General features: G+C 37.8%; 1 protein-coding gene across 1 annotated transcript in view; it reads right to left on the bottom strand.

Annotated features, from left to right (window-relative positions):
- The window catches only part of LOC100026292 (WD repeat-containing protein 49-like), a 223135-nt gene that overhangs the window by 138991 nt on the left and 69998 nt on the right, over positions 1-14146 (bottom strand). Inside the window, exon 8 of the mRNA XM_056825130.1 lies at positions 4903-4948. Within this exon, the coding sequence (XP_056681108.1) occupies positions 4903-4948 (46 nt within the window). The remainder of the gene's footprint in view (positions 1-4902; positions 4949-14146) is intronic.

The following is a 14146-nucleotide window of genomic DNA, read 5'->3' as shown; positions in this document are numbered from 1 at the left end:
TGGTGACCTCAACAATATACATGAAAACACAAATCATACCAAAAATCAACACAGGGAATATAATTATGACTAAACTTAACCTGAGTAAGAGGTGCAAGAATGTATCTCCTCCCCTTTTCATAGAGGTTAAGGGTAGGAGGGCAGGGTGGGAATATGGATGTGGAATATAAGTGGACCATTGCATATATGCTTGAACTTGTTAAATTGACTAGTTTTCCTAAAATGTTTTCAGTTTCTCCCTCCTTTCTTTTTAATTATTTGTTTTCAGAGAAAGCTCTATGAATGTATGAAGGCAATAAATACACGGGGAAATAAAGGTGATAGAAAAGATAGGAATACACATATAATATATCAATAAATAAATAATAGGTACATACAGATATACATATATTACATTTTGTTCCCACATTACCTTCATTTTCCAGGATATCTGTTCCCCTATACTTCATATGATATTCTGTATATTAAAACAACAGCTAGATAGATAAATAGACAGACAGATAGATAGATGGATGATGGATAGATGAATGAATGGATAGGTGGGAAGACAGACACATTAAATAGATAGTTGATAGATGGCTATGAGAGAGAGAGAAAGAGAGTGAGAGAGAGATGGATAGATAGGTAGATAGATGAATGGAAAGGCTGAAAAACAGACAGATTAAATAGATAGTTGATAGATAGATATGAGAGATGGATGGATAGATAGGTGGATGGATGGATGGATGGATGGATGAATAGGTAGACAGATAGATGGTAAATAGATAAATAGACAGACAGATAGATATATGGATAATGGATAGATGAATGGATGGATAGGTAAGAAGATAGACATATTAAATAGTTGATAGATGGATAAGAGAGAGAAAGAGAGCAAGAGAAAGATGGGTAGAAGATAGATGATAGATAGATAGATAGATAGATAGATAGATAGATAGATTGATTGATTGATTGAAAGAAAGACAGATTAAATAGATAGTTGATAGATATGAAAGAGATGGATGGATTGATGGATAGATAGGTGGATTGATGGATGGATGGATGAATAGGAAGACAGATTAGATAGATGATAGATAGATAAATAGACAGACAGATAGATATGTGGATAATGGATGGATGAATGGATGGATAGGTAAGAAGATAGACACATTAAATAGTTGATAGATGGATATGAGAGAGAGAAAGAGCAAGAGAGAGAGATGGATAGATAGATAGTTAGATAGATAGAAAGACAGATTAAATAGATAGTTGATAGATATGAGAGATGGATAGATAGATAGTAGAGGCATATAGACAGATAGATAGAGATAGGCAGATATAGATAGAGATAAGAGATAGGCAGATATACAGATAAATAGTTGTGCCTTCTGCACATTCCAAATACAGTTTTACTCTCCTGTACCCAATCACCCTAGGGTGATTGATATCCTTTCCCGCCTCTGACCTCTTCAGTGAATGTTCCCACCATTTAAAGAGAAGGGGCGTGGGGTATGTGTGTGTGATTAAAGACTACAAGTCTTTAGACACTAAGTGCAATGCAGTCTCTCCTTTGCTCAGAGAGGAACCTGAATTCCCCTGTCTTGCTCCCTCCTCACCCACTAGGGGGCACTGTGTGACTGAGTCTGCACAGACAGAGCCTTCCACAAGATTACTATATATATATATATACACCTGTTGTGTGTCAGGCTTTTGCGTGTTTCCAAGTGAGCAGCTCCTGTTGTGACAGGCTGGGAGAACCAGCCAGTTATTGCTACCAGCACATTCTGGGAGAGGGACAAAATAACAAGAATCATTTGCGTTTTCCCAAATGGACTTGTATTATAATGAACAGTTATGTTATTTTTTTTGCCTGCTCTTTCCCTCTCTGGTCCCCCAACCCCTCTTGGGGTGCTGGCTTCTCATTCAAAAGCAGATGAAGAAGAAGGGAGGGAAGGTACCCTACAGAACTTGGGGTTGCATCCTTCTATTTCACCCAGGTAATAATTGACATTTCTTGTTATCAAATGCAAACAAAAGTCATTTCATCCCATGCATGAGCAGCTCTTTGAAATATTAACCTGGCATGGTGGAAAGAAATACAGTAATAGAAGACCTGAGTTCAAATTCTGATGGGGGTGGCTTATTACCTGCATACACTTGAACAAATCACTTACCTTCTTTGGGTTACAGTGGCCTCTGTCTACAAAAAACAAGGGGTTTGGATTAGGCGACACCTTCTGGCTCTCATCTATGAACCAAGATTCGAGTACCTTATCAGGTGACCATTTATATTCCTTCAAGGGATTTCAGAAACTCTCTAAAGGGTCTGGGTGGAAAAAAAGGTTCTAGATAGAAAAAAAAAAGGTTCTGGGTAGAAATGAACCCAGAAATCACCACAGTCCACTAGGACCCGAATAACATCTCCTCCAGAGCATCACCAAATGGTTATCCAGCCTGTCCTTGAAGACTTCCTATGATGAGAAACTTACTGCTTTCAGATATAACCTAATCATTCCCTATTTAGATAGTTCAAATTATTGGGATTTCATAATCCCACTCTTTATGATGGCAAAGACTTGGAAACTGAGGGGATGTTCATAAGTTGGGGAATGGCTGAATAAATTGTGGTTCATGTTAATGATGGAGTACTATTGCTGTAAGAAATGATAAGTAAGATGATTTCAGAAAAAGCTGGAAAGATATGCAGGAACTGATGAAGAGTGAACTAGGAGAATACTGTATACAATATCAGCAATATTGGACGATGATCAACTGTGAAAACTTGACTACTCTCAATGACACACTAATATGGGGAAATCCTGAAAGACTTAGGATGGGGAATGCTATCCACTTCCAAAGAAAGAACTATTGGAGTCATCTTTCACATCAGTGTATTTATGGTTTTCTTTTGCAGTTTTGATTATGTACAAATTTGCTCTTACAATAATAATTGATATGGAAGTGTGTTTTGCATGACAATAAAACATTTTTTTAATCCACAGAACAGACACAATCCACTTCTAGGTCCTCTAGTTAACTCTCTTAATATCCTTTAAAAATGGTAAAGGTATAAGGGACATTTATTTTGTCTCTCCCTATTAAAATGTTAGTCCTTCAATGCCATATATCCCTCATAATTGTTCAAATAAAGTTACTTTTCTAGGAAAGAAAAGATCTCCAAGACTGGGTTTTTTTTTAGGGGGTGGTGGAGTTAGGAGGGGAGATAAAAACCAGGTCACCATGGGAAAAAAAAAACTTTAAATGGGGAAAAGTTTCAGTTTGGTACATTGACTCTCCTTTTTTCTCTTCATAGCAATTATTTCTCCTCCCTACCTGAGGCATCCAATATAATTCTAGTCTTTCCTCCTTACCAAAACTTATTTTCACAAAATGCTCTGAAATTCTGATGCTTTAATCCCCCCTGCCTTTTTTGCATTCTGTAATTTGGTAGAAGTTTTTAATATTTCCTTTAATTCAGGGAGGGGAGGGAAGCCATGGTCCCTGTTAAAAAGACTTTTAGGCAGCAATGAAAAGGTAGAGGACATGCTCTGGGGTAGGCTTCTTGCTGATTACCCCTGACAGAGAGAGAGAGAGAGAGAGAGAGAGAGAGAGAGAGAGAGAGAGAGAGAGAGAGAGAGAGAAAGAAAGAAAGAAAGAAAGAAAGAAAGAAAGAAAGAAAGAAAGAAAGAAAGAAAGAAAGAAAGAAAGAAAGAAAGAAAGAGAGAGAGAGAGAGAGAGAGAGAAAGAAAGAAAGAAAGAAAGAAAGAAAGAAAGAAAGAAAGAAAGAAAGAAAGAAAGAAAGAAAGAAAGAAGAAGAGAGAAAGAGAGAGAGAAAAGAGAGAGAGAAAGAAAGAAAGAAAGAAAGAAAGAAAGAAAGAAAGAAAGAAAGAAAGAAAGAAAGAAAGAAAGAAAGAAAGAAAGAAAGAAAGAAAGAAAGAAAGAAAGAAGGAAAAGAAGAGAAAGAAAGAAAGGAAGGGAAGAGGGAAGGAGGAAGAAGAAGGAAAGAAGGAAGGAAGAAAGGAGAGGGAAGGAAGGAAGGAAGAAGAGGAAGAAAGGAAGAAAGAAGAAAAGAAGGAAGGAAGGAAGGAAGGAAAGGAAGGAAGGAAGAAGGAAGGAAGGAAGAGGAGGAAGGAGAAAGGAAGGAAGGAAGAAAGAAAGAAAGAAAGAGAGAAAGAGAGAAAGAGAGAAAGAAGGAAAGGAAGAAGGAAAGGAAGAAGGAAAGGAAGAAGGAAAGGAAGAAGGAAAGGAAGGAAGGAAGAAAGAGAGAGAGAAAGAGAGAAAGAAAGAGAGAGGAAAGAAAGAGAGGGGAAAGAAACGAAAGAGGGAAATAAGAAATGAAAGAAAGAAAGATAACAGAGATAGACAGATGGAGATGGATACATAGATAGATGAATAGATGATAGATAGATAGATGGATAGATAGATAGATAGATAGATAGATAGATAGATAGAGATAGAGACAGATGGATATATATATAGATAAATAGATTATAGATAGGCAGATAAATATAGACAGAGAGACAGATGGAGATGGATACATAGATAAATTATAGATAGACATTCAGACAGATAGATAGATAGATAGATAGATAGATAGATAGATAGATAGATAGATAGATAGACAGATAGACAGATAGATAGCTCCTTATTCTGTCTATGATATTAAGATCCATCTTGACAGAGAGGTTTAATTTAAAAATAATAATAAAGTTTTCTTTCTCTCACCTCTCTAACTGTGGCTTTGTTTACTTTCCCTTTTCTTTGCTAATACTAAATAATTTAAACTCCTTTTAATTTTTTTTGGCCATAACTCTGAAATTTTAATACTTTGCACTTTTATTTCTGAAAGGGGATCAGAGGGGCTTTCTCTTCCTTTGGATCAGTACCTACTCCCTACCCCACCCCAGCACTCGCCATCCATACCTGGTCATCACCATACAGAATCAAGCATTTGTCATGATCCATGTAACTAAAGCAAAGAAAAAAAGAAAAAAATCTTAGAAACTCAAGAAATATTATAAAATTTGAAAAACTGAAATAATGGCTGAAGATTACTCTCATTTTCTTCCTCATGTTTTATATGTATTTATATACATGCAATATATTGCATATATGTATGTACATATAACACACATTTATACAACACACTGTACAATATATACATATTTTAAATATAAGTAGGATTTGTATCATACATATACAATACACATATGGCATAAATATCCTCTCCATATTTATCAGATACGTATGCCATATACCTTATCTGCTCTAGCATGAATATGTGTATAGAATTTACTCTGTATATATGTCTAGCATGCTACATATTGATATATTAATTATATACTCTCTAGGTATGTATACTATAGTATACTATATATGTGAAGGGCATACTATGTATACATGTTATAGTATATTACTTTACATGCATGTAGATCATGTATCCATGGCAGAATGTATTGCATGAATTTGTGCTTTAGAGCAAAGAAAAGTTGCTCACCAGAACACTCCAATATCATCAAACTTTTCTTAATGAAAATTACTTTTTGGAACCCCTTCAAAACAAACTCCTGAATATAATTTATTTCTTCTTTTCCAATGAAACTTGAAAATGTTCTCTTCGATATATCATATGCTTGCTAATGATTTCAGACTCACTAATATTAACAACAAAGTCTGTAAATCCATGTGTGCATGTATGGATGGATGGATGGATGGAGGGGTGGATGGAGGGATGGAGGGATGGAGGGATGGATGGATGGATGGAGGGATAGAGGGGTGGATGGATGGATGGAGGGATGGATGGATGGATGGAGGGATGGAGGGGTGGATGGAGGGATGGAGGGATGGAGGGGTGGATGGAGGGATGGAGGGATGGAGGGGTGGATGGAGGGATGGAGGGATGGATGGAGGGATGGAGGGGTGGATGGAGGGATGGAGGGATGGAGGGATGGAGGGGTGGATAGAGGGATGGATTTATAACCACTATCTTCCAGGTTCCATGCCAGGTACGGATTATACAAAGCCAAAAGTGAATCAGTCCCTATTCTCAATCAGTTTATGTTCTCCGAAAAGCGACATTTCACTCATTCTGTTTAATTCAGTTTGTATCCATTCATATAAGTCTTCCCGTGCTTTTCTATATGCATAATAATCTCGTTCCTCACAGCAAAGCAATATTCCGTTGCTCTCCTGTATTGCACTCCGGTTAGCTACTCTGAACAAGTTTCTAATCTCTTCTGGTTAGAGCTGGGAAATAGTCCGTATGACTTTTAACATGACAAGTAACTGTCTCATCTTTGACTAACTTTCACTTCAGTTACATAAAAAATGAATTTGTTTTAGGGACAGAAAGGACTAGCAGCTGGGCAGGGCGGGAGAGATATTAAGCAAGACCTTATGTAGAAGGTGATGCTTGATCTGGGTCTTAAAGGATCTTTGAAGGCAAAAGTAAGGAGGGAGAATATTCCAAATACGGTGGAGAGCCAGTAAAAATTCATAGAGATGAGATTGCACTACTGAGTATGGGGGGAAATGAGTCAGTTTGAATGGAGTGAGACCCTGGAAAGTTAGCTCTGGGTCTGGGGAGGGTGGGCCTTAAACAGCAAACAGAGAAGATTGCATTTGATTCTCAAAACAATTGGGAGCCACTAGATTTTATGGAGTGACCTTCACGTAAGGAAAATTGTGCTTTGGCGGCTATATGAAAGGCGGATCCAGGACACACTTAAGACAGAGTCTCATAGATTCTAGGAATAAAAGGTTCATAATTTTATCATTGGAAGGAATTTTAGAGATCATCTAGTCCTGGGGGTCAGAGAATTACCTATGACCCATGAGCTAAATCCTGTCCACTGTTTGTTTTTGTGTAGCCCATAATTGCCTGTTAAAATGTAAAAATTATTCTTATTTCACTGGCTATAGTTTTCCAACCCTTGATGTAGTCCAGCCTCTTTTTTTTCCTGCTGAATTGAGCCCCAGAGAAGCTTTCTAAAGTCACAAAGGGGAAAGAAGAGAATAAGCATTTAATAAGCAGTGAATAGAACACCAGAGCTGTTGTCAAGAAGACCTAAGTTCAAATCTAGCCTCGGGCATTTACAAGATGTGTGATCCTGGGCAAGTTGCTTAACTCCTATTTTCTTTAATCCACTGGAGAAGAGCATGGCAAATCATTCCAGTAGCTTTGCTAAGAAAACCCCATGGACAGTAGGATTCACAGGGTCAAAAAGTGTTGGACACAACTGAATGCCTAAACAACGACAAAACAATTATGGGAAGAGCATAAGCCTTCTATTGGCCAGAGCTTTTTACAAACATTATATTTTTTGATCTCCACAACAGATGTGTGAGGTAAGTGGTGTTATTATCCTTATTCTGCAGTTGGGGAAACTGAGGCAAACAGAGGTTAAGTGGCTTGCCCAGAGTTATACAGCTTATAGGTGTCTGAGGTGATATATGAATTCAGGTCTTCTTGACTCTAGGCCTAGCATGTTGTCTACTGAGCCACACTAACACTAACATAGGTTGGTAACAGCTAAGATTTCAACCCATGACTTCTGACTGCATAAATACTTTTTTATACGACACCAAATATTTGTGTAAACCCTGAAAAACTTTCAATTAACTATGTATTCATTTCTCCCTCAGATATTGGCAGGAAGTCATTAAAGGTTGTAGAAGGTACATTTTAAAAAATGACAATATTTAACACTAAATGCCATGAAATTGTAATGATTAAGTTTAGCTCGAAAGAAGAGATAAAAGAAGGTCCCTCTGTAGAGGTAGGAAATTATGGGTGTGGAATATTGCAGATTTTTTAATATATGGTTAGTTTTTCTGAATTCTTTATTTCCCCTTCCCTTTTAAAATGTTGTTATAAGGGAGAGGGGAGTTGGGAAATATAGGTAATATAAAAATAAAAGATCAATAAAATTAATTTTTAAAAGTTATTTCTTCAGAAAGATTATTCATATATAATTTATAGTTTTTGCTGCTTAATCTACACTGGATTATTTTCACAATCATTTATGACTAATACTGCCCTGTGTGGTTGCTGCCAATGGGGCCAATGTTGTTAATTGTAAACATTCCTGGTATCTTGCCAGTCATGTTTCATTCAATGGGATGAGTTACAACTTGCCCTCTAGCACAACTTTTTGGGTAAATTTGGTCTCCCTTTGGCCTTCTCAACCCAAATTATGGCCTTCCCTGAAAACTAAAAGAAATGCATTAATGCCCTCTAATTACCTAATCCAAGAGCCCCAAAGGGACTGCCATCATTCCTTGAGCCTTCCTACAACCCAGCCAGCCTCAAGGCTGCTAGATGACTCCCATTACTGTACTCTAACCACAGTTTCTCTTTATCTTCTCTCTTCTTCTCTCCATACTCTACTTTTAAGTTTTTAATAGCTCTGATTCTCAAGCCCTATGTTCCATATATCTTGTCAATATTATCTTGAGGGATAGAGTTCCAGATACAGAAAAAATCATATTATCACAAAATATAAGAGTTGGAGAGGACTTCAGAAGCCATCTAGTCTAACCCATGCCTGGAAAAAATAAAAGGAATCTAGTCTTCAATTGAAGGTCTCTGTCAAAAGGAAGTTAGAAGCTGAAAAAGAGGAGGGAGATTTTTCTAGGCATTAGGGACAGCCAGTTCAAACACCTAGAGTCAGAAAATGGAAAAATGGAATGTCATGTGTGAAGATTATGAAAGAAATCAATGTCATTGGCCCTTTCTTCCCCCATTATTAGAACTTTTTCTCTGAGATTATCCCCCATTTATGCTACCTTGATGCACATAACTGTTTGCATGTTGTCTCCCCCCATTAGAATATGAACTCTTTGAGAACAGGGACTATTTTTGCCTTTCTATATATTCACATCACTTACAGAGCCTGATATATATCTATATATCTATATATCTATAGATATATGTGTATATCTATATATAGCGTTGGATGGTTGTTGTCCTTCATACTTGAGGAGGACCAAAATGACCACACTATGTACAGTGTGTCCAATTGTGGCTGAGCAGACCAATAGAAACTCGGAAGGCTCTACCACATGTTGGACACAAATATCCCCTAAGAACACTTGAATGGAGGTGCCTCTAAACTTGCCAAATTCACATTTCTTTTGAGTACTCTGATTCTACTTGGTTCATAAAGCATGGTGACATCTCTGATGAGGGCATACCGTGCTGGACGGTCCTGTGTCAGCATCTCCCATATAAGCACTCAATAAATATTGTTGACTGATTGACTGACATTAACAGAAAGACATACATACACAGGGCATACTCCATAGGTATCATGGAGAAATTCTTGCTTTCCATACTTGTTTGAAACAAGTTCCTTAGTCATTTGCTCTCTTGGCTAAGTTTTTGGGACCCAAATCACAAGTGTATTGAGGGCTACTCCATTCCTTTCGCCCTGCCACTGATCTCTGGGTACTTTCCTTTCCTGGTCTCCAGTTTTTCTGGCCCCTTTTTGGGGTTATAAAGCTTGATTTATTTGGTTGACAGAGTTCATATGAGACACAAGACCATAAAAGACAAGAATGAGAGATGGAAGCTACTTTCCTCTATGTCTATGAAAACTAGCCTCTTTGGAGGGAGGGAAATGATGGGGAAAGAGGAAATGAAACCTGTTGCTCTTACAATTCTTGGATGCTATAGTTCTCCAAACCCCTCATGATTCATCTAGTGGGGGTCATAGCTGGTGATGGATAGAATCAGCAGATGATAGCGTAGCTATTGAGGATAGTAGCCTGAAAGACACTTCTGCTGACCACAGTCCTTGGGGGAGCACCCAATCTACACAATACGACTCCAGCTGAAAAGTGAAATTGAACCATCAATCAGCTGTAGCAATTTGTAACCACTAAGTGATTCATCAAAGGCTTCTTAATTTGCTTACTAGCTCACAAATCAATTAGTCAATAGGCATTTATTAAGCACCAACTATGTGCAAGTCACTGTGCGGGATAGTCAGAAAAATACAAAGCTAAATTAAGTCACTCCCATTCTCTCCAGGGCCTTGCAACCTAGTAGGGAAAATAAGTCATGTACAAAGTTAACTAGAATTCCAAATTGAATTTTCTTAAGAACTTCAAGGATAGTTATTAACTCTTCTTTGTGGCTTTTAAAACTCTCTCTAATCATACTCTCAACTAGACATTAATTCCTTCACATACTTTGTGGCTCTGTGTATTTACACAGACTATCTGCTATGCTTTGAAAGTACTCTCTCCTTTTTAGAAACCTCTCTCTTCAAGGCTCAGTTCATATATCATCTTCTCCATGGAGCCTTTGTTCATGGCCCCTAGCTGTGGGTAGCTTTACTGAAGTGAAGACCTGAGTTCAAATCCAACTTTACATTTACTAGTTGTGGGACCCTGGGTAAAAAGTCTACCTTTGGTTTTGTGAAAGAGAAATTGGGAAAGGCATGCAGCAATGGCTGAGTGGTGACCTGTCAATCAAACCAAAGTTCCATTTGGAATGTTACTGGGAAACAGTTGAAGGCAAAAGACAATTGTGGCTGAACTCTGTTGTTTAACCTGATTTCTGCTGGTTGTCATATACCAGGGAAGGAGGAGCTGATTTATCTCTTGGACTTGGAATAATCTCTCTGACTTGCTCTGTTTATAATAGTGACTGAACTGCCAGACCTATCAATCATTCCTCTCAAGTTAAACTCTATCCCAATATCCTTCAACTGGAGGCCAACCTGTAGTCTAGGGAAATCCTTAACCCTCTTACCTCCATTCTCCATCTTTCCTGTCTTCCCCAAATAAACCCTTACTTAAGATAAAAGAAGAAAAAGTATTTTCATTTGAGACACCACAAACTCACCTTGAGTGATTTAGTAGGAAAAAGAAGACAACAAAGGGGAGAAGCTGAAAAGGGAAGCTAAGACAGAGGGAGGAAATGGGAGGAAGGGAGGTATAGTGGGAGGAGGAAAAACAGAGAAGAAAGAGATAACTGTTTGATCTGTTAGTTATCAATTAACCATCAAATATACCCCCTTATTATTATCTATTATAGTTTCTTCAACTGTCTAATGAGGATAATCTTAGCACCTACCTCCCAGGATTATTTGAGGCATCAAATGAGATTATATTTTTAAAATTTGATAATAATTAAATATTCCTCGGGTATACTGACTTTAAGTCCATCCCTTTCTACCTTAGTGCATTTATATACTATCATATTCTCTATACTTTTAGCCAATAGATTGGAAACTCCTTGAGCTTGGGGATTGTATCATTTTAATTTTAGTATTTTCACACCCAAGTAAGTGCTTTATATATAGCAGACATTCAATATTTGTTGAATTGAATTAGTAAAGTGTTATGGGAGAATGAAAACCTAAGAGACCATTTTTGGTTGTGGGTGCTGGGAGTTGGATGTGGGAAATTAATACTGAACTGTGATATTGAATTGTGAAATGGCTTCCTCTTTTGGCCCTCTAAAAACCATTTGGTTTTAAAGCTACAAATAGTCTCTCTCAGAAGCTATGAAACTGGATTGGATCCTCCCTTCTTTTACCTAGATCTTTGTCTTCCTTAAGGATAACTGGGTTAAGGGGATCTCACAAGGCTGTCTTTTGCTTTAGGCAGGGAGGAGACCTATTCCTTATTTAACCCATAAATAAGAACTCTTTAGGTAATGAAGTCAGTCAGCTCTAGCCACCATGTTGGAAAGTATAGTGGTCTAGACACATTGAAAGGGGGAAAGATTGTGGTTATTATTGGAGGCAGCTGGGTGGCTCAGTGGATTGAGAGCCAGACCTAGAGATGGGAGGTCCTAGGTTCAAATCTGGCCTCAGCCAATTCCTAGCTGTGTGACCCTGGGCAAGTCACTTGACCCCCATTGCCTAGCCCTTACCACTCTTCTGCCTTGGAGCCAATACACAGTATTGATTCCAAGATGGAAGGTAAGGGTTTAAAAAGGGGGGGGGGGGATTGTGTTCCATCCTCCTCAGTCCTGCCTCTTTCTGTGATAAAGTTTTGAGGGGGAAGGATTGAGATCTCCAAGCCCACCTTCTCAGTGACTTTTCCAATCAGAGATGTCCTGGGGATGGACTAAATGATGTCACAAAGGGTATAGAAGACTTGTAACAAAGGAACTTGTGCTCTTTTTTGCTCCTCTCTTCTGGCCAAAATCTTGCTCTCTTGCCTAGCTACTTGAGTTAACTTCTCTCTCTCTTAGGCTCTGCTTTTTGCTCCACTCACATTATTTGGCATCTACTCAGATTGTTCGGGGAGTACATTGGCTAGTTTGATTTCCTTGAATGGTCTTTTAATAAACTAATTTTAAATTTTAATATATGCAGTCACCAGAGAATTTCATTCATTATATGGGGAAATGGTACAAGGAGTAAGAGGCAGGATGAGGGAAAAATTCAAGAAGCGAAATTTTTGGCTTGACCTCAAAGGACGGGTTCATAAGCAAAGATGCTCTTTTACTCAATGAGCAAAGACAGATAAAGGAAAGCATTCCAAACATAGGTAGTAAATCCTGTTAACAAAGGACCCTTGCCACAGATATAGAAAAACGTGGAATGTGTTTCTAAAATGGTGGTAGTCAAATTCATTCTAGTGTAGAGACTGTGTGAATAGTGGAATTATTTGGAAAAGTATATTGGTTCCAGTCTTTGAAAGGCCTTGAATGTTATGTTAAGGATTTTAAACTTTGGTATTCAGTGAATAAAAGCTAAAGTGTTTTGAGCAGCAGAATAATTGGATCTATATATAGAAAGATTAGTAAGACAATAGTGTTAAGGATAGACTGGAGGAAGGAGAACCCGAGAGTAAGGAAAATAGCTAGGATACTATTTCAATAATCCAGACAAGAAGGGCTTGAACTTGGCTAGGGGTATTGGGATCGGAAAGTAAGGAATGTATGTTAATGGTCCCATGGCATTACAATTTGCCAAATTATGTAGATATCTAAGGCAAGGAAAAGAGACAAGACAAAATTAACTCTAAAATTTGGAGCTTGAGTAACAGTAAGAAAGTTAATGGTACCATCAAAGATAGAAATCAAAGTTAGTTCATTTAAATCTGACACTTATCAAACACTAGTATGAAGAGTAGACAGCTAGGTAGTATAGTGGATAGAGTACCAGGCTTGGAGTCAAGAATACTGAAGTTCAAGTCTGGTCTCAGACACTAGTTGTGACCCTAGGCAATTCATTTCACTGTATTTGCCTCTGTTTCCTCATCTGTAAAATGAACTGGAAAAGGAAATGGCAAACCTTTCCAATATCTCTGCCAAGAAAACCTCAAATAGAGAGTCATGAAGAGTCAGACATGACTGAAACAACTGAACAAGAATAACATCAAAAGTATGAAAAGTGCTATGCTATGGGCTAAATAAAACACAGCATTTAAATCAGACATGGCCCCTATGTTTTTGAGTCTTATTAGACTTTCCCACCATCACTCAGTGGCTTTCTTATCTTGGAACATCCCTCTGCCATGACAACTCCCTTCTCTCATTGGTGAATTCCTTTCAGGGCCTTTCATTTGGGACCATGCCTAGCCATGCATCATTCCTCTCCTGATACTTCTGACTCTCTGGGTTTTATTCTCATACTTGTGTAGACTTTGCTAATATGCTCTCCACAGAGTCACTTACTCCTTTGTTCATTGCTTCTTTTCTCTCCCATTTTCAGCTTCCTAATCTCAAGAAATGTCTTTCTCCCATTAGCATACAAGATATTTGAGCACAGGAAATATCTTTCTTTTTGCTTGTATTTGTATCTCCAACATTTAGCACAATGCCTGACTTTCAATAAATACTTAATAAACTTTTGCCTACCTGCCCCTGCTCTGATAAATACAGTTTGTTTCTGATGATCCACGTGACATATTGACAATTAATTATATAATAAATTACACATGTAAGTAAGAAAAAAAAGTTCTATATGAGGCCAAAAAGGAAGAAAAAGTTATTGCTTGTTGAAGGGATCAGAAAAAAACTTCTTGGAGTCCCATTTTGGACTGGTCCTTTTTGGATAAGTAGGAATTCTTTAGGTAAAGATGACCCAGAAGGGCATTCAGGGCATCTCTAACAGCATGAACAAAATAATAAAGATGGAATGTGCAGGCACAGTGGATGGTAAATAATCTAGTCTAGATGAAGCATAGTGTGTGGAAAAGG

This window comes from Monodelphis domestica, chromosome 4 (genome assembly GCF_027887165.1).
Source record: "Monodelphis domestica isolate mMonDom1 chromosome 4, mMonDom1.pri, whole genome shotgun sequence".
Taxonomy (NCBI): Eukaryota; Metazoa; Chordata; class Mammalia; order Didelphimorphia; family Didelphidae; genus Monodelphis; species Monodelphis domestica.
Note: the sequence above shows the minus strand (reverse complement) of the source record. Positions and strands in the feature narration are given on the sequence as shown.